At 43.0% G+C, this 19,387-nt stretch overlaps 1 protein-coding gene across 5 annotated transcripts in view; it reads right to left on the reverse strand.

The window, feature by feature from the left end:
* The window catches only part of CAPN6 (calpain 6), a 78,439-nt gene that overhangs the window by 50,408 nt on the left and 8,644 nt on the right, over positions 1-19,387 (reverse strand). For 3 of the 5 annotated variants that reach the window (XR_009959554.1, XM_062584433.1, XM_062584432.1), the window contains exons 2-3: positions 14,990-15,073; positions 13,965-14,139 (exon numbers count right to left, since the gene is read on the reverse strand). The exons of 1 other annotated variant lie outside the window; for it this stretch is intronic. Coding sequence is in view for 3 of the 4 variants with exons in the window: in XM_062584433.1 (XP_062440417.1) it covers positions 13,965-14,129 (165 nt within the window). In the remaining variant the exon portion in view is untranslated. The remainder of the gene's footprint in view (positions 1-13,964; positions 14,140-14,989; positions 15,074-19,387) is intronic. One more of the 5 variants, XM_062584434.1, reaches the window with a different exon arrangement.

Consider the following 19,387-nt stretch of genomic DNA (forward strand, 5'->3'; position numbering starts at 1 on the left):
CCCTCCTTCCCTGTGATCAGCGCAATGTGCCCAGAAGTGCTGCAGGAGGGATACCTTCCGGCAGCGGTCTCCTCTACTTAGGCAATAAAGGCCTTTCCCCTCTCTTTAAAGGAGAGTTTACTCCCCAAGAGACTAGCTAACAACAAGAACAGATGAATAATAAAATTAATCTTGAACACAGGAGATTAAATTGAATACTTCTCAGTGCCTCTTTCGGAGTCTCCCGGTTTCTCCAGGCTGCTCTCAGACATTGCGAGCTGTCAGTACACAGCTAGCATGAGATTTACTCTCTTAACACTGGTTTGATGTGAAAGTTCAGTCAGCTGCATTTGCAAAGATCTTGTTGCAGCTCCATGTGCAAACCTCTCATGGGGCTACTGGTAGGACGAGATGGGGAGAAGCACACAGGCCAGAATCTGCCTCATTGTATAGAAACCCTGTTTTCTGTTGTTGTCTCTCCTTTTAAAATATCAGAATCTTGTTGTCCACTCAACTGTATTGTGTTTCAGCAATGTAAAGTTGCTGAAACATATTTCACATTTACTGAAAGCGCTTCACTCTGGACCGCCCAATCCCTATTTCCCAGTAATCTTCGAGGATGCAATACACTGTAAACTAGTGCATTATGTGCAGGCTGAGACAAAGTTCCAGGCCCAAACTGCCACACAGAGCATCCTGTTCAAATTCAAGCTAAACAAAGTGTTCCTAATTGGAAGGGGGAACACGAAAAATCTAGCAAGGACACATCTCTGCCTCAAATTTATCTGAATTATCAGGGTGTTATAGGATTCCTTCCTCCCTCAGCTTCCATAGCCAGACAAAAATGTTCCTGTTTCTTCTTCTTCCAGCTACCTGGAAAAAAGCTCCTCCTAAATGTTAAACTCTCCCTTCCCTCATCCCTCGTCCCCAGCCCACACACCCTCTCTTCCCCCCCAAACAAAAATAAACCCCAACAAACTAAATCTAAAACAGTTTTGTCATTTCCAGGTAGGTTAAGGGCAATGGACCATAGGAATGTAGCTCTCTACCTCTATCTGCCAGGATGCAATAGGGGCATCACTCAGCTTCTGGGGCCTCCTTCCGCTCTTAACTCATTTTGGCTAACAGCACTGCGTGCCTGTTTCCTGAGCTAACAAACAGAACACAGCACATCCCAGATACAGAAGCAACAGTGTCTTCCACGACGCAGTGGGATGCTGCAAGTCAACAGCACTCAGCGTCTGAGCACTCTGCTGTCAAACAGGGATGACATTCATTTGGTCTTCATCTTTCCTCCTCACAGAGGCACCCCTTTCCCCCAAACCTAAAGCATCCTATCACCACAGGAAGAGCTAGAGACAAAGAAAATGCTCGGGTACCCTCACCACGTCAGACCTACTTAGTGCTTAAGGCAATTATGATGATAAAGTCCTAAAAATAGGCCCTAAAACAGACAGACTAGGAAAAAAAAAAAAAAAAAAAAAGGATGGGAAAGCCCAGCATGACTCTCCTCAGAGCATCAACTAAGGCATCACAAACAACAAAACTTTGGATGATTTGCCTGGACAATTTGCTTCCTTTATTTCTGCAAATAATATGAGCATAGAAATATCACACCAGGAGAGCAGACAGGCAGGAAACACAAAGGCATGTTTCCCTGCAAAAGGAGAAGTCATTTTCTTTTCAAGACACATTCACTGAGAAAAACTCAAAATCTCAGGAGAAAAATAATAATGGAAGGGGGAAAAAAAAAAAAAAAAAAAAAAAACAAAGTCCACTGTTTTCAGGGAATTACTTGGCTGGACACCATCAGAACATGCCATTCCAACTACCTTAGAAGAGCAGCAGGGGAAAGTCCCTTTCCAGCTGGAAAACGTTTCCTTGCCTCCAAGGAAAAATTCAAGAATTTCATGCTTATTAGTACATCTGGGGAAAGTTGCAATAGTCATTAATTTTTTTTTTTAATTTCAACTGAATGTTTCCCCCCATCTCCAAAAAAAAAAAAAAAAAAAAAAAAAAAAAAAAAAAAAAAAAAAGACTCTTCTTTCAACAAAAGTTTTGCTTGAAAAGACCAGTTAGTTGGAATGGCCAGGATTATTACTAATTTTTAAAAGATTACAGGATCATATTAGGGCAGTAGTAATAACAACAATGCTCTTCTTCTATCATCTTCTTTATGATACCCGGTTGCAAGAATAAGAACTCAAGTTGCCCTGGATTCCAGTTACTTGCCTGCTCTACGTACATCAGTATATAGTACATGCATTTAGGTTACTGCCATTGTCATCGTTGTCAATAAAAGAGGACAGGAAAGCACTTTGTAAAGTAATAACTCACTTTTTTTCTTCAGTTACACTCAAATCATTGTCTATATGTTTCTACAATTATACAAGCCTTAAAGTTTTTTATTCAAACAGGTTCTTTTAAAAATACCTTAACATTAAAAAAAAAAAATCAAATTGTTTTTATGAATCTCCTTTACCCTTGCTAACCATGACAATAAGCTTGAAGCTGCCAATGTCTGACCACTTGGAAAGACTACTTCTCAAAGGCATCAACTCATATCAATCCATAAAGAACCTGTTGCTTCTGAAAGTTAGAACTAGCTGAGACAATATGATAAAATTTGGCAGTGGGAGGGGGAAGATGCTCTCCGAGCAGTATGGATTTTTGCCATTATTTTCACCAGTAAGGTTTCTCTGGTCCACGTTACCCTTTATGATAAATTCCAGTATTTCCATTCTATATTCTGGGCACTAAGACAATTCCCACGAATACATTAGAAACACTGACGTGAAGACCTGGTCCCTAGGATCCCATGTGACATTTTAAATCACTAGGCTACGGTGGAACAGAGAGCTGCTTTTCCTCACATACCCCCCTAGCCTACCACCAAAAAATATCAACAGGTCCCTTTTCATTTCATACCAGGGCAGAAAGAAAACACTATTACGATTACATGTATTTATTTCTCAGATAACCAAACTATACATGATGTGTTTAGGATAAGCGAGAGAGCATATGCAGAAGCACACTTACATACCCTTCAAACTGTTTCACCAAGTCCATCCATGTGAGCATAAAGTACTTGCACTTTAGTATACAAATATCTTCAGATATAAATCACTAGATGAAGTTATTAATATTTAAACTAAGTAGTAGGAGTTTGATCTTCCCGCACCCTTAACATTTCCGGAACATATAGATCTGAATATCCTCTTCAAATCTGCCTTCTTCAGGAAGACAGCTTAGTATTTTTGCTTTTTTCAGGAATAGGAGAAAAAAGAAAGAAGGGAAAAAAAAAAAAAAAAACACGCACACAAACCATACAGCACAGTACTTCCTGAGACTCTCTCTCTTATATTTTTACCAGCCCTTATGTTCCTAATCATTCACATCAGCCAAGTCCCCTGGAGAGAAGGTTTTACTGCCTAGACTTATCACAAACATTAAGTTGGTTTGAAAAACATTTTCTGAAGTGCAGCTAACGTCAAGATCAAGACCTCATAACTGATATTGAATAAAAACAGCTGCAAGAGCCATTTTAAGCAAAGAAAGAATCATTAGTTAAACGTTGTTGCCATTGATTAGATTTGCCTTTAAAACATAGGAAATATTAATCTAAATATACTGAAGCCACATCACAATGCTACTATTTTATAATGAATTTTATTTTAATCAATTCATATATACTGTTCTCATGTGCCAAACTGTCATCTGTGTCTCAGTATTCCAGCATAAAACCCAAGTGGCAATTCCTGCACCAGGATAACACACTTCACTTGAGCACTGTAACATCACGTTTCCCACTGCTGGTGAAAATCATCTAAATGAAGACAACAGATTCTGAATCCAGCTGATCCGGAGTTACAGCTGCAGACTTAGGCTAAGACTTGTTTTGACCTGGATTTGAATGACCTTCCCCTCCATTTTTGGATACCTCCTCTTAGGAGCCCAGCTCCTTGGGACCCTTGTAAACCCTTCTGCTCCAGTCTGCTGACTCACTAGGATGCAAGAACAGGGATGGCTAATGGGAATGAAAGACCTCTAACTCCACTGAGTCCTGCTTTCAGCTCCATTAAAGTGTCTAATAAAGTCCAGAGCTCTTGAGGCAATTTTTTTAGTCTCTCCAACAAGAAAACAAGGCTCAGAACCCAACTGTCAGTACTGTTTTAACCTTGAAGAAACATACTGCATGATATGAGTCCTGCTTACACTAGGATCTCAGATGGGTAGCAGTTCATTGTTAGTATCACTAATGTTCACCCATCCCTATCGCCTTACCCTTGACCCTCTCCCCTCCTCCAGCTCAGAATTAAATCCAACAACCTGAAGACAAATTGACTTAATTGCAACTGCAGAGTCATCTGCAGGATGTGGCTGCCAATCTCTACCATTTGAATGTGCAGTTGCTAGGGCAACGCGTGTGAAGAGCATGCTTTTGTGTTGTCACATGCATCTTTGGGAGCTGTGCCAACCTGCAAGCTCCCACAGCTGGGATAGACTTAACGCCTTCCTCACCAGGAGCTGCCTGTCCTTGCTTCAAATGCAGGGGTCTGCAGCAGCAGACTCAGTGGAGTTAGAGGTCTTCCATACCCATCAGCCATCCCTGTTCTTGCATTTATCTCCCTGCCTCCGCAATTTCAGCCTAAACAACACAACTGGTATTTGTACATAGCCCTTGACAAGCGGCTACTCTTCTTCAGCAGATTGACACCTGCATTACAATGACAGATGGCTGCAATCAAGCTCAGCATAATCAGGCACCATGGACACTGTACCACTTTTTCAAATCAAACATTCAGCAGTGGTAGACTTCACTTGCAGGAGGTTATGGAGTACACAGTTCATTGTATACATAGCTAACAAGAAAGGGAAAGATCATTTACCATCATTTAAAATAATTTTTTCTGATGGTTTCCTGTCTACTTGTTGTTGTCCCCTCTCCACCTCCTCCACCCTTACAAATAGTTGCACTGTATCCAGATGACTATACTGCCTTCTCCCTGCCTCCACAATTTCAACCTGAACAACTGGCATTTGTACATGGACTTTCCAATCAGCCTCTCTGATTACCTTCCAGGTGCTGCAGATTTCTTCCTCAAGGTTAGCTCTTAATTTATTTCATATTTCTTTAGCAATGAAAGGTTTAGACCACTTAGATTAGAGCCTATTTTGCATATGACCTTTTACAACTCCTTTCTAGGAGAGCCTTCAGGCTCTAAGGCTTATGTTCTACTGTAAAGATTAACGTGCACAACAAGCCTCCCCTCTACATATGCACACATGTATGTTTAGGGAAGAAACACACCTGACTTAGCTTACCAGTCAGCAGGAACAAGAAGTTTCTATATGGAGCTCAAGGTCATAAGCCAGATCTGCTTTTAATGGCAAGTTAAACTGTTGGTAACAATGGCAAATAGCCTCCCTGTTACTGCACTGATGTGTAATCACAGCTAACTATAGCATACAAAAGTGTGTGTTAAAGTGATAAAGATCATAACATAAGAAATCCTATCATCCCCTACAAGCCCCAAAGAGCACCAGTAATGGAGTGCAGGGTCCAAAAGTCACGTACAGAAGGTTACAGTGGGTACCTCAGACTCACTCAGTCTGTCTGTGGAGGACAGCAGCCATGGTGTTATATTATAGGGGTACAAGAGAAGGAGAAAGAAAAAGATGCCTGTTAAACTTTTATGTCAGCGCAAGGCCAAGTCTTCCACTGTCCCTTTTACCTACAAACATGTCCCCGAGAAGCACAACAAAAGAAACAAGCTGCAAGACATCAATGCCTAGCTCACATCACTCTGTGACCCAAAGTCACCTTTGTATTTGTTTCCTTTCATACATTCACACATACATTCTTCCACGTATTCAAGGCTATGAAGCACACAAAAAAATTCCCAAGCTCTTTTAAAGCTCAGTGGAGGCTGATAGCCACTGGCTGATAACCACCCTTTGAAATACGTTTCTTCATCTCTCAGATACAAGCATTTCACGTGTGTGTGTGTATTTCAAGTGTAAATGCAAATGTCATAGCATACAGGGCTTCACAACTTGTGTTCACCTGCACTTCACCAAGACTCAGTAACCACTGATGATGGAGAAATGGAGACAATTTTGGATGTAGGACAGAGAGAGGGTGAGAGAGGAAAAAAAAGGGGGGGGGGGGGGGGAAGGACTTTTGCTGGTTGAGGATGTACAGTGGGTTTTGCAGAGCAGGGGAGGGACTTCTATCCTGATCAAGTGAGAGCCCCAGCATTTCTCAATATTCTTAACCAGAACAAACCAGAAAGAAGATGCCAAAAGGAGAAGGAAGCATGTTCAGATCTATAATGCTGATCACTAAATAAAAGAACTACAGCCCCAAAGAGGGGCTGGGGGGAGGGCAACAAACCAGTGACGTGTCACTGTTCATGTAAGTTGTTACAATAAAATTAGTTTGTCACATAGAGGGCAGTAATGTAATTATACTGAACTGTAGAGAGTTCCCCTAATTTTGTCACACTACCTTATCCCATTTCCCTGTAATCTCCACTCCTCCTGCCAGGTCTGATCCTAGTTGATTATCCTCAGGCACTATCCTGGCAGATATCCAAGGATGCAGTGAGCTGTCACTCAGCTCTCCCTCCTGAAATCGTTCTTGCAGTGCGCTGTGGGACAATTTCCCAAACGCAGACGCAGTGCGCCAGGACACATCCCTCTCCAGTGCCTTTCCTGCATGCATTACTGAATTCTGAGATGCAGTCCCAAATACAAGCAGATGCCTCCAGTCTTGTTGACAGTCAAATGGGAAAACAGATTTAGGCTGCAGTGATACAGCTTATGGAAGACAAAGGGATCAAATGATGAAGCCAACCCATTATCTCTGAGGGGCATTTGACTTGCGTGTATTTACACCTGACAGCTAGTGCCAGGCAATACCATTCAAATCTTTCACAACAGTTATTCCATAAAATTGATGAGGCTATCACTGAGAACTGGGATACTATTAAGGCTCCTGGAGGACTGCTTCCTGCGACCCCAAATCTCTTACTGAGAACAAATATGGAACAAAAGACATTAAGGTAAAACAAGTAAAACTAACCTGGGCTAAATGCCCAGGCAGGCACACCCTAAGCCTCCTGCCTCTTCTAAAGGAGTACAGAAGTCTTCTAAAGGCAGGTACAAAGCAGGGGAGGGGGGGGAGGGTTTCCAAAGCTCAAAACAGAACTTGTGAATACAAACATGTTTTAGTTCCTTAGACAGCTGACCCCTTTCCCACTGGTCCGAAGTAAACAAAGGCCGGTGCTGCCTTGAAGAAATGAGTGCAGGTGCGGAAACCAGACCTGCCAAATTCTCCAGTACCTCATCTGCTTACGCTGCCCTGAATAAGCCACCAACCTGCTCATCCCACACTCCCCAGTGCACAGACATGGGAGATAACTGGTCAACTTCTTCCCATTGTTGTAATGTTCCTGAACACATCGTGCCTTATTTCCTAGTCCTTCTCACTCATATGGTGATAACAATCCCTGAAAGCATTGGGAAATTGGTAAGAAGAGTACAGAATGACAACCATGGCACACAGTGTTTTTAGAAGCATGAGACACTGGACCATGAGCATGCAATTTCTCACCTGCAGTCAGACATCTCACTTTCAACACAAGTGAGTTAATACAGATTTACTCAAACACCAGTGCAGTTATTTAATCAAATATTGCAGTAATCCTACACGTGGTCTGGGACACAAGGGGTTTCTTGGGAAGCAGCTCAGCAGTATTCTCAGAAAATGCCTTTGTGTTGTCTCATCAAAAAGAATCAACTCTGTCTTTCCAGAAAACCAGAGTACAATCATACCCCTTTCATAAAGTTGCAGACAAAAGAAAAAACAGGGTTTATAAAACAAAGGGTCAAGCAGGGAATCCAGGAAAGCATATAAGCTTTGTATAATAAAGCTTATATGCTATATATCTCACTCTCTCAGATCAGACTATTATTTTCCATTAAGAATAGCTGAAGAACATGCCACTGATTTTTGAAGCAAGCTCATCTACTCTTTCCCCACATGGATACCTGCCCTGGTTGAGGGAATTCACTGCTATTAAAAAACACACACACACTGACAAAGACATCCTTCCTTAACACCTTCTTCTAGGACAGCGTCAAGTGACAAAATTGAAACAACCCCAAAGCATTAGTTTAAAAATAAGAAAAACAAAACATCTTTTCCCCAAAGTAATTGCAATTCTATGGTGTTTTCACTAGGGCTGCTTGCTGCTAAAAACCAGTGCTGACCAGGACCACCAGAGACAGCGTTTGCCCTCAGTAAGGGGTTAACCAGGATAGGCAGCTGAGGACATCTCAGGACCAGCAAAGATGGCAGGGAAAGAGACGCTTTTCCTATCTCCTTGCAGAGCATAGCAGCCCCCATGTCCCCAGCCCCATGCCAGCCTGGCAGAGGGGATGCAAATTCCAGGGAATCCCAGAGAAGGGGCAGGATGGACTGAGATGCTAATCCCAGTGGGTGGAAAAAGATGTCCACCAACATGCATGGCTGTGGTAGGAGAAATAGGACAGCCTTTCTTCCTCTTTTTCTAACAAACCAGAATGTTTTTCCACAAAATGTTTCAGGTGTTTTTGTCTGTGTCTTATATTATTGCTTTTGATTTAAAAGGTTTGGAGTCAGTTCTAAAAAGGAGAGCCCCTCTACTCCGCATTAGGTTCTAAAAAGCACTTCCTGAAAACAGCTGTGACAAACCTCCTTCCAGAGCCATTTTCCAGAAAGCCCTCCTCACATAGCCTTGCCCAGACACAAACCCTTTTTTCTCGGGGACAGCCCTGAGCAGTGTCTGTGCGGCAGTCCACACAACAGAAAGACCATCCCCACCTGACAGCAGGCGACATGCAGAAGAGGAAAGGACATGCCTCAGTTCTCATGGGATCCAAAGGGAGCATGTGCCAGTGCCTCAACAGGAAAGTGGGAATACGTCGACTCCACTGACCCTCAGCAGCAGCCCAGAACAGCACAGCAGCAGTATGAACACCTCTCTGGCTACATGGTGCAGGGGGCAAAGGAGGGGAAAAAATGTACCTCCCAAAGGCATGTTGCAGCAAGACTTCCTGCACAGTGATGAGCTCTGGAAGATGCTGCACTTCTGAGAGGCTCATGCACATTCGTGTTGCTGCCGTCAAAACCAGAGTTCACCCTCCGAACTCCTGGCCAGCAGAGACCAGGCACTTGCGGGGTACGATCCATCTCAGCCTGAAGCCGAGATCTCAAAGTTAGCTGAGTTCCACCCTAAATCCTGATTCCTATTCACTGGCTATGATGGAATTGGGTGGTGGCTGGCTTACATCAGACATTCATTACCAGCATCTAAATTTCGGGCAAGGTAAGTCCTGCCTGAAGTGCCCATAAACTCCCCTGGGCTGGGCAACGAAAGCGCAGTGCTCCCTGCTGGCAGGGACAGCCCTCCCTTCCCTAACACTGCCGCGGGCGAGACACCGACTGCCTGGGAAACCATGGCTGGGAGCCTGGCGCCCAAGCTGTTTGTCAGCAATTCTGTCAGAAAACGTCACTCTGACAAAGCTGATTTTTTTTCTGTGAAATTGAATCCAACACCTCCAGATTTTTTTCCAGAAGTGGGGGGGGGGGGGGGGGGAAGAGTTTGGCCTTCTTGTACTATTTTTACATTTCGTAACACACCCCTGACGTGGAGAGTGTCATTAAGAAACATGATATGGAAACAAAGCAAAATAAGGTCTGAAATAATTTTTAGGCAAATTATTTGGCACATTCAAGCCAGAATGTGCCATTTATAATTCTTTCCCCTATTTATAATAAAATATGCAATCTGAGTACTATTTTCTACAACGTGCCAGTTTCACGTTTCAGCCAGCTCTAGCAGATGTCCCAGGTAATCAGACCTTTTGAGTTCATTTACTTCCCATCACTAAAATACAGCATTATCAGTAAACACGCAGAAAAGCTCCTGTGTACAATCAGAACCTGCTGGCCTGGACTGCCAACTGCATACCATAGCACATTGCACCCAAAGAAACCGAGAGCCAGTACTGCACACGAGCTGTGAGCATCCTTCTTACTTGCTGGGTGATCCTTCTGTTTGGAAGTTCCAAGCTGCCTTTCTCCTTGGAAAGTCATGTCATCCAAGAGAGACCGCACTGTAATTACAGAGCCTTTCGTGTTCTCCAGTATCTTAATACTGTGGTGTGTGGTGTCAGAGAAGTTACAGCACCCTAGCTTTGTTCCCTTTCCCAGAGAGTTTTTAAAAGTACATAACAAGTAATTAATGTCATATTATTAATGACCTATTGCTGCAAGTCTGACTGGAATGAGTAAACAAACCATTTGCATTGCAGGTGCAGAAGCAAGGAGGAAAATAGAGGGAAGAAACTCTCTACCCTCTTCCACTTTTCCTCTCACACACTCCTTTCTTCACCAGGGCAGAATATAACCTTTTGAATATACAGACATAGCTTCTTAAATTTTTGTTCTGTCTGGCCAACACCTAACCATTTAGGAGCTGAACAAACTGTGAGCACATTTGCAAGCTGAAACTAGAATACCAGCTTTCACCTTTCCTCAACTTCAGATTCCCAGATCCCAGTATACTTGTTTGGACACCAGCATCAGTGACAGCAACTGCAGAAGCAGCTCGCGGCTCTGTGTGCACTGGGCAGCATTCCTCAGCTGCTCAGATAGGTTCACCTTTCAAAGCCAAAAACTACTCATACTAGCACACAAGTTTGAGCATTAGAGCAGGCTATGCAAGCACCACTGCATAACTAGATAGAAGCAGGACAGGACTAATGATCATCATTTAGCTCAATCACACTCAAGGTGTTGCACGCGCATCCATGGAGGGAGGAGGCAGGGAGTAAGAGCAGCAGGTTCTGGATGAGGAGTCAGTGAGGTGAATTGGCCGAGTGATCTACTCGGCATCTGTCTCAGCAGCTGACAGTTCTGGCCCCTATCTTTCTCTCATATTGCAAGCCCTTGTTTCTCTCCAGAAAAGAAACATTCTGGAAAAGTCTTCTGTTCAAAAGGACAGTTAGGCATTCAGCAACTTTAAGTACAATATTGTTCCATCTAGCAGAGAGGACATACTTCATGAACAGCTGATGGCAAGGCAGATCCTCACCTCTGCTCCGCTGCATAAAGATAAGCCCCCCTCCCTCAAGATGTTCTTCCAGGCCCACCATGAGACCATAGGCAGTCTTCCACCACCTCCTCAGTCATCTACTCCCTCTCTGCCCCAGCCCTGCCGTTCTGGAGTGGCTCTAGCTATTCTCTGTAAAAGTGCAGGAGCAGCCCTAGGTGGGCCCTGAGGGCAAAAACTATCTGGAGCAACAAAGGAGAACAAGGAAAGCACAGCTTCAGGGTAGCACAAAAGAATGGCTTGAAATGGCATCCTTGCCTTGAGTCTAGCTCTTGCTTCATATCTCTCAGGAGGTACAAAGCCTTTCCCTGACCTCATTGTGAATGGTTTCATGGTACTTTGCCTTCTGGGAGGGGAAGAAAGACTCCAGTAAACAGGAAAGCACTGAAGAAATAAAATAAACCCAAAGACTCTGGAATGCCTGCCTTTATTCCAAATTCATACTGAGGTTTATTTTCACTCTCCCTTCCCTGTTCTTCAAGTCTTACCTCTTACTTGGAAAATTAAAACCAGAAGCAGAAAAGCAACTTTTGCTCTGTTAATTAAAATATTAGTATTCAAAATTAAAATATTAGTATTCAAGTTGCCATGAGAAATTAACACCATGAAAATAATCTAACAACATCCTGGCAAGTACAGAGCAGCTGTGGTCATCCTCATCTGCCTCCCCTTATCACAGAGGACAAGGGACAGTTCCGGCCATGCATGAAGTAGATCGTGTTGTTGTTGGCACTGAGTTTTCTAGGAAAAGCTACCCAGAAGCTTGTGCTTCCAGGAGATTAAGTCTAATCCCAACAGTGGATATGAAAAGGTTGAGGCCAAATTCTTTATGCTTAAAGATAAAAACACTGTGCACATCTGGCTAAGAGACTTTCTTCCTCCTCTTCACTACACTTGTCAGCATATGAGAACAGATTACACTACTCTGATGGAAAGCTACATGGTCAGAGTTGAGAATGGTTTTATGTTCCTCTAAATTATTTGTTCATGGCTGTGAACCATTTTAGAAATACAAGATATGTGATGCATAAAACCTCAGAGTAAACCAATTAACAGATTGCAAATACAAGCAACATTAACAGTTTGAAATGTGTAGTACGTTAGTCCCAATCAGATAAGAATGATGAGATATTTGGTGCCTGATGCTAATAAAGACGGCAAATGGACATGAGCATTATTGGCTGTGTGCAGACAATAGCTGTTCATTTTGAATATGAAACTGTTGGTAGTGAAATCCAGTTTTATAGAAATCAGTGGCAAAATGCACTGTAACTTCAGCATAGCCATGCAGCAATCACAGCTGATGTCAATCAACAAAGGAAAACCCTGCAGTCACTCCAGATAACTCTTACTGTTAGGGTGTTACCAGAACCTCTCTGAAACACAGCAGAGAAAGAAGGCTTCAATGTAAATTCAGTTCCGTACAGAATGAAGGATTTCATACACACCTCTTGGGGACAGCACCTTCTCTTCTCTGGATCAGCTTGATCTGTTCCATCCTGAACCCAATGCACATCTGCATAGTTGAGTCTTCCTTGGAGCAGCCTGGGAGCCCCTGGGTGGGCCTCCTGCTTTATACTTCAGAAGCCATCCAAACCCACTAAAGATTGTACGTAGCTGGGCTTTGTGGTTCCAGTATAGCGGATACACAAAGCAAATTAGAGAGCCAAAACCAACTGCACACACATGATTTTCTCTTATTCTTTGCACTGTGTAGAGCACAGAGATTCTGGAATCACAGGTTAGCTCTCCACAGAGGTAAACAAAGCCATTTGTTCCGAGTCAAGAATGGATGTGTGCTGATAATGAGGGTTCTCAACTCATTCTGTTGGTGGCACTTCATAAAACAAAAAAAACTTTGGTGATGTTACTAAGATCACTCCATTGATGGTGCTGGCTAATTGCTGGATCATACAGCTCCCTCACTGGGGAGACTGTGGCTCTTTTCTTTCCCACTCTCTCCTTCTAAGAAAAATTCCCAAACATGTGTTTAAATGTTCAAACTATCTAGACAGCTATCTGAGATTGGAGAAACTTCTTGCTACTACAAGGTTTGTGTTCTCTCTATATATTTTAATGGAGCACAAGTTACTCTGAGAACATGCAGAGAGCTGTAATAATGAACAGATTGTCCCTCAAGATTATTTGAATCGTCTCTAGCATTTCAGGCAGGAAGATTGTATCTGTTCAGTTGATAAGATCTAATTTCCTATAGTATTTTTTGCACGGGTTATAGCTGCCTTAAAAAGGAGCTAAACTTGACATTAGACATATTTGGGAAAAAATAAAGCTCTGATCTTATGTTGCAACTCACAGCAAGGCTCTCAGAAGTGATGAACATTGAACAAAAACCTCAGTTAAGAAATCTTACCACATTACTGAACTTCTGTCAACATAGCAACCTAGACAGGATGGTACCGGCAGACTGACCCAACAAATGAAGAATTTAGTCCCATATTATATTTCTGCATTGAGTGATCTGTTACAGATAAGTATTTCCAATTAAATACAGAGTGCTGATTTAAATGGTGCTAAGACTGGAGTCACCTCACCTCGTTGCTCGTTATTAGTGAGCTGTCAACAGTAAAAAGCATGAGTATGCCATGCAGAACACTTCCTTTCTTTTTAATCTTTGCATAGTAAAGTACAACTTTCATTTTGAACAGCAATGTGACACAGAAGGGCTGCTGTCTGAATCAAACACTGGCAAGAAATGAATTGAAAAAGGGAAGAATAGACTCACTAATGGTGTTTTAGCACTGAGGAGACAGTGGGAATGGAACAATACAAACAGCACCTCATCACCAGGGGAGTGTCAGTTACCTTTGGGCGCTTCCATTCAACTTTCCCCGGTGGGGCCCTCACATAGAAAAGAGACTCATCCGAGGCTGGAAATTCAGGATCTTCAAAGAGCCGTCTCTGAACGATACATTGCCTTTTAAGCTCCTGGTACTTCTGATCTCTGAAGAGCTGCACTGATGAAGACATATCTCTCTGTCTAGGCAAGATGAACATTGGTTTGTTTAAGTTATGAATCGCTGAAGAACACAGATAATACCAATCACCACCCTTTGACAATAGATTATACAACTGGTTGTTCAAAACAAAATTAATTATTGATCTCAATCTAATTTATAACCCTATTTTTAATTATGCTAAGGGCTAGACTAGAAAATCTTAAAAAACAAGAAGAGCATATATATTAGGATGACACTAGGATGGTATTTTGGCTGGAGAGAATTCTAACCAGAAAAAAATATTAGGTAGTCTAGACCAGACACAAGGACAAAATTTTGCCTAGTCTATTGGATTGGAAAGGTAACCTAAATAACAGTGAGGCTTGGCTCTCAGTTTGTGTTTTCTGTGAAAGACAGGATCATCTTTCTGTCCTCATGGAGCTGTAGCACATTCTTCTCCTGGCTGCTAAGCTCTCATCTACTTCAACTCTTAAGTCTGAAGAGTGGAAAATGGGAGGAAAAACAGAGAACAGATTTCCACAAGTATTCATCTTAATTTACATGACAATACTTCGGCTGGTATGTTGCCTTTGACCTTTATGTTGCATTCCAGGGAGCTGCATTTGCAGAAGCAGCAAATGTTTGCAAATATTGATGAGAGCTAAAAAAAACTGCTTCCAGTTCTTGATTCCAAGAATCATGATTGTCCAGTCTGGTAAGTTTATGGTCAGAGCTGCAGGGCTCAAATAAATTGCTGAAGAACGTGCTACAAAGCAGAAGTTAGCTACAGAAATCATTCAGGACAGCGTGAAGTCTGCAGAATGTGAGGGATGCTCTCAACTTTCTAAAACACTATTTGAAGAAAGGGAATGGAAGGAGTATCTGACTTACTGTTTGAGACACTCCTGTACATCAGTTCTTCTTCTCTCCCTTCCCTCCACTGGTTAGGGAGGTATCTCCCCTTTCTTGAGTTATCTACAATAATGAAGACTAAAATAAGTTAAAAAGACTAAAGTAAGAGCAGGCTAAATAAAAAAAAATAAAGGCAGGCTATCTTGCTCCATGCAACGGAGCATGGTATCATGTTGTCCTGCAGCCTACTTGCTGTTCCCTGGTGCAGGGGTCTCAGCCTGTGCTCCAGCAGCTGCTAGCAGCACAAATCAGATGAGATTCCACAGCTGTGCAGAAAGCTGAGCCAGGCTAGGCAGGAGCCTATTTATGCAGACAAGCAGGTAGAATGGGGGAATACAGAAGAGTGATAAGGAACACCTGGAAATGTGGAATTTATCACAATGCTTGTTCTTGTGAGGGAAAGCTACCGTGGCCAAAACAGCATAGGAATGATTTTAACATCCTCCCTTTTTTTCTCTCTCTCTCTCCACTCTCCCCCAACACACACATACACACAAGAAGTTAGATGGTCCTTCAAGAATGAGAAATGTTGCTCTAGTGCCTTCACTCACAGGAATGGAGTGAGTACTCAGGAGTGTCCTTCTACATTTTTGCAGTTCTTGCACCCATTCCAAAATCCCTTTGTTACATTTAAAGTAATGTAACTAGCTGGCTACCTCGCTGTAAGAAGCACCGTTTTCACCAGTAGAATCTTTTACTGCAAAGTGATACTACAAAGAATCACCTCATTCTTCACACTGCAGTGAGCCAGAACTTCAAATGCTGGTCTAGTAAATTCTTCTTCCTTCTCAGGGCAGAACTCCAGCAATAAATTTTGCACACCTCAAAACTGTAATGACTTTGAGTCAAGTTCTGATATTTCTGGAATCGGTGGAAAAATTCCCATGCTTTCAGTTAGGCCAGGGCTTCCCCTTTCAGAACTGGGCCAGAGAATCCCTTGTTGACTGTGTTACTCAGCTTCAACGGACCAAAACTGTACATAAAGGAATTGTTCAGAAACAGAATGGCTAACTGCTAGTGTGCCATTTCTAATGGTTTCTTTTTTCCAAAAGGCTTTTTTCTTGTTAATTATCCTGAAAAACACACACCAGGCATGTCATTTAACAGATAGTCTCCCAAGACAAGGCAAAATAAATAGTTTCGCTTCCCCCACCCCCTAGTTCTTCAAATTCAAGTGCACAACTTGTTGAATATACAAAGATAGCTGAGGAATATATATTAAAAAAAAGTCCATGTCTAATTTGGTTGAAAGATAGATTATCTCATGATAACTGGCATTTTTGCTTATTAAAACTAAAAAGAAAAAGCTAACAAAGATTCTAAACTGAGCCTATTTGCAAGATATGCTTGTTTTTAAAATTGCCCCAGAGCGATAAGATTTTCAGCTGTCATTGCCTAATTCATACAGATAGGTCTTTAATGACCTCATTCCCCCACCCTTTTCCCCCTTCCCATCTGCAGGATTGCAATGGGAGACCTTCCAGTATTAACTTCCCGCTGGCCAGGCCGCAACAGCGAGCCTTGCAGCAACGCACAGAACCCAGACATCAAACACAGCACGTGAAACAAAGCTGCTGTCTGCCTCACCCTTGGCTCCACAGGGCAGCACCCACCAAGGGGATGGCTAGCAAGGAGGGAGCTATGCTATGCACCCCTCTCCAGGCTCTCTACACCATCCTGAGCAAACAGCAAATGAGTCTCTTAAAAGGGGGCATTGGCTTCCACTGCAACCCAGCCTGGCTGGTAGCTGCTTTTGATCTATCCATTAAATACAGAGCATCACAGTTAAGCCAAAATCCCAACACTGTCTGCCGCCCTGGTAGGAACCCACCTTGGCAGGAACTCAAAAACATCCTTTTTCAACAAGAAAAGAGACTTTTGTTATGTTTCAAAGTACACAGTGAAGGAGGTCAGTCCAGTTTCCATATAATAGCTTAGCAGCCAGAGCACAGGGATGGGGAAACCACAGCTGTATCCCTTCTCTCCTGAGGTGTTCATCTACCAGCAAACAGCCTCACCTGGCTGAGACTAAGAGCAGGCACCTGGCTCCAAGGTTCATTTTTGAAAGAGATCTCGGTTTCTGACCCTCAGTTGAATGAACAAGCTTCCAAAACACAGAACCGTGTTCCCTCCTCCCAGCTCACGCACAGTAGCACAGCTTCCCCCGCTCTTCCCTGCCACAGATTTACCTTTGTTCTGCTCACACCCATAACGTGCAGCTGCACTCGCAAAAACATGCAGCAAGGCTTGGCAGCCTCTCTTCCGAGGGCTCCCAACACTGTCATGTGATATGGTGCAAGCTGCACACAGCCTAAGTAGTACCGTCCTAAAAATACTGTATTGCACTTTAGAGTCCCTCTACTGCTCTATAGCTGTTTAGAGAGAAAGGGACAACTCCTGCGGCAGGGGATCAAACAGCCCTACACCTCAGTCATTTCTCTGGTTTTGGTGATGGTTTTCCCTCCCTTTGGAGGGAAATGGTTTTGCTCCTTTGAATTTTTCAGACTCTGAGCTGAGCTCTTAGCACTTTGCTCCTCTGGGCAGCACAAATGCTCCACAGCTGACCCCAAAGTTTTACCGAGCCATGATAGGGCCCCTTGATGTCAGCAGGCATAGAGGAGGTCCAACTTTCAAACCACCAAGCTTTAAACTCTTTCTCTAATCCTCTCTTTCCAGGGAGTTTTCTATTCTGACTGGAAAATGAATTTCAGCAGAACAGGCCGCAAAGAGAAGTCAGCACAGGTCCCCTTTTTGGTGGGGCTCTACTCTCACAGTCCCCTCCTCAGCCTGACACCACACGCATTTTTGCATTCTTACTCACAGTTAACACTTAGAGAGGCTTCCCCCTGTCAGAACGAGCACAAATACAGTTAAGTCCCATCTAACATAGTTGCAAATGCCAGCTCCTGGCACTATTAGCAGTTGTAAATTAAAGGGACATTCACTTGAAATCCAATTCTTCTCAAGTATCATTCCTGCTCTGGAGAGCTGCTACTAGACAGTGTTTCTTTATACTCACATTTTCCTTTCTTAAGCTTTCTCTTCCCTCAGCTGCAGTGCAGAAGACCCACAACAAACCCGGGTGACTAACTGTCCAGACAGGCGTGTGAGTGAAAATTACATCCTAGCTGCTATTAAATTCATGGAAAAAGCACACCAAAACTAAGAGAAAGCCACCACTTCTCAGCCCATTTGTGTTACTCTGCGTTACTAAGCATCATGCACAACAAAATTGGAGAGAGAAGTGCAACTGTTAAGCTTATTGCACCCCTCAGCACTGCTCTCCTGCTGCCAGCCAGTGCTAGCCCATAGGCAAAGGTATCCCTCCCACAGACTGCAGGAAGGGCGCAGGGACGGCAGCGAGCTGGTTTGTCTTAGCGAAAACCAGCATTTCCCGTTCCAAAGACATTCCAAGACATTGCAAAGTGACTGCAGTAACCCTTGCGTTCTAGATGAAACCAAGGGTTTCATCTAGAGGAGCCTTGGTATGTTGTAACACATTCATTTTATCATGTATCCAGGTTTTCTGTCCCAGTTGCAGGACTCAAAGGAATTTCTATACACAAGACCAAAAGGGCAAAGTACATTTCAAGCTTGTATTTATCTCCATAGTTGAACACAGCTATGAAGAAGAAGCTGCTTCTTCCAGCAAGAGGATCTCTGGATGAAAGTGTCCATGCTCAGGCACACTCCAACCTTGAGACTACGTTCCTGCTTCCCAGAATCCCCAGCCATGATGATCAGGGAGACGCCAGAATAGACGCACACAGCGCATGCCATGCTCTGAAGTAACATCCTGATTTTAAGACTATCCATTAGTTAGTACCAAGCTTGCATTTGTTTCATTCAAACAATAACAGCACCAAAACAGGTAACAATCTGGTTCTTGAGTTTCTCTTTTGTAACTGCAGTTGTATGCCTGCCTTGACAACGTGCAAAAACTCCCAATGCTAAACTCTGTCCTTCTAATACTGATTTACTACGCAACTTCAGAGCCGTTGTTTGGACTACAACAGAAAAACAGAGACTCAACTATTTAACTGTTTTCAAACATAGCTGTTTGATATTTTTGCAAACATTTCTCCCACTGAGCTCCACTGCACTGCTTCCGAGCAATGAAACTGTGAGCACTTCCAAAAAAGTAACCCTGTGGCCAAAAGCTTTAAATTAACATCCCTTTGAACTACTTCCCTGTAAAACTCCAAATTGAAGTCACTTCCAGGACTCCATCTGGAAAAGCTTACTGCTTTGTCATTCTGTGCACTACGAATGCAGATCTTTAAGCAGTGACTTTGCAAATTTGTATTATGGGTGCAGCGGAATTCAAAGTAGTTGGAAAACTTCCACTTGATACACGGCAGTTTGGTGATCTTAGCT

The sequence above is a fragment of the Rhea pennata genome, chromosome 11 (genome assembly GCF_028389875.1).
Source record: "Rhea pennata isolate bPtePen1 chromosome 11, bPtePen1.pri, whole genome shotgun sequence".
Lineage (NCBI taxonomy): Eukaryota > Metazoa > Chordata > Aves > Rheiformes > Rheidae > Rhea > Rhea pennata.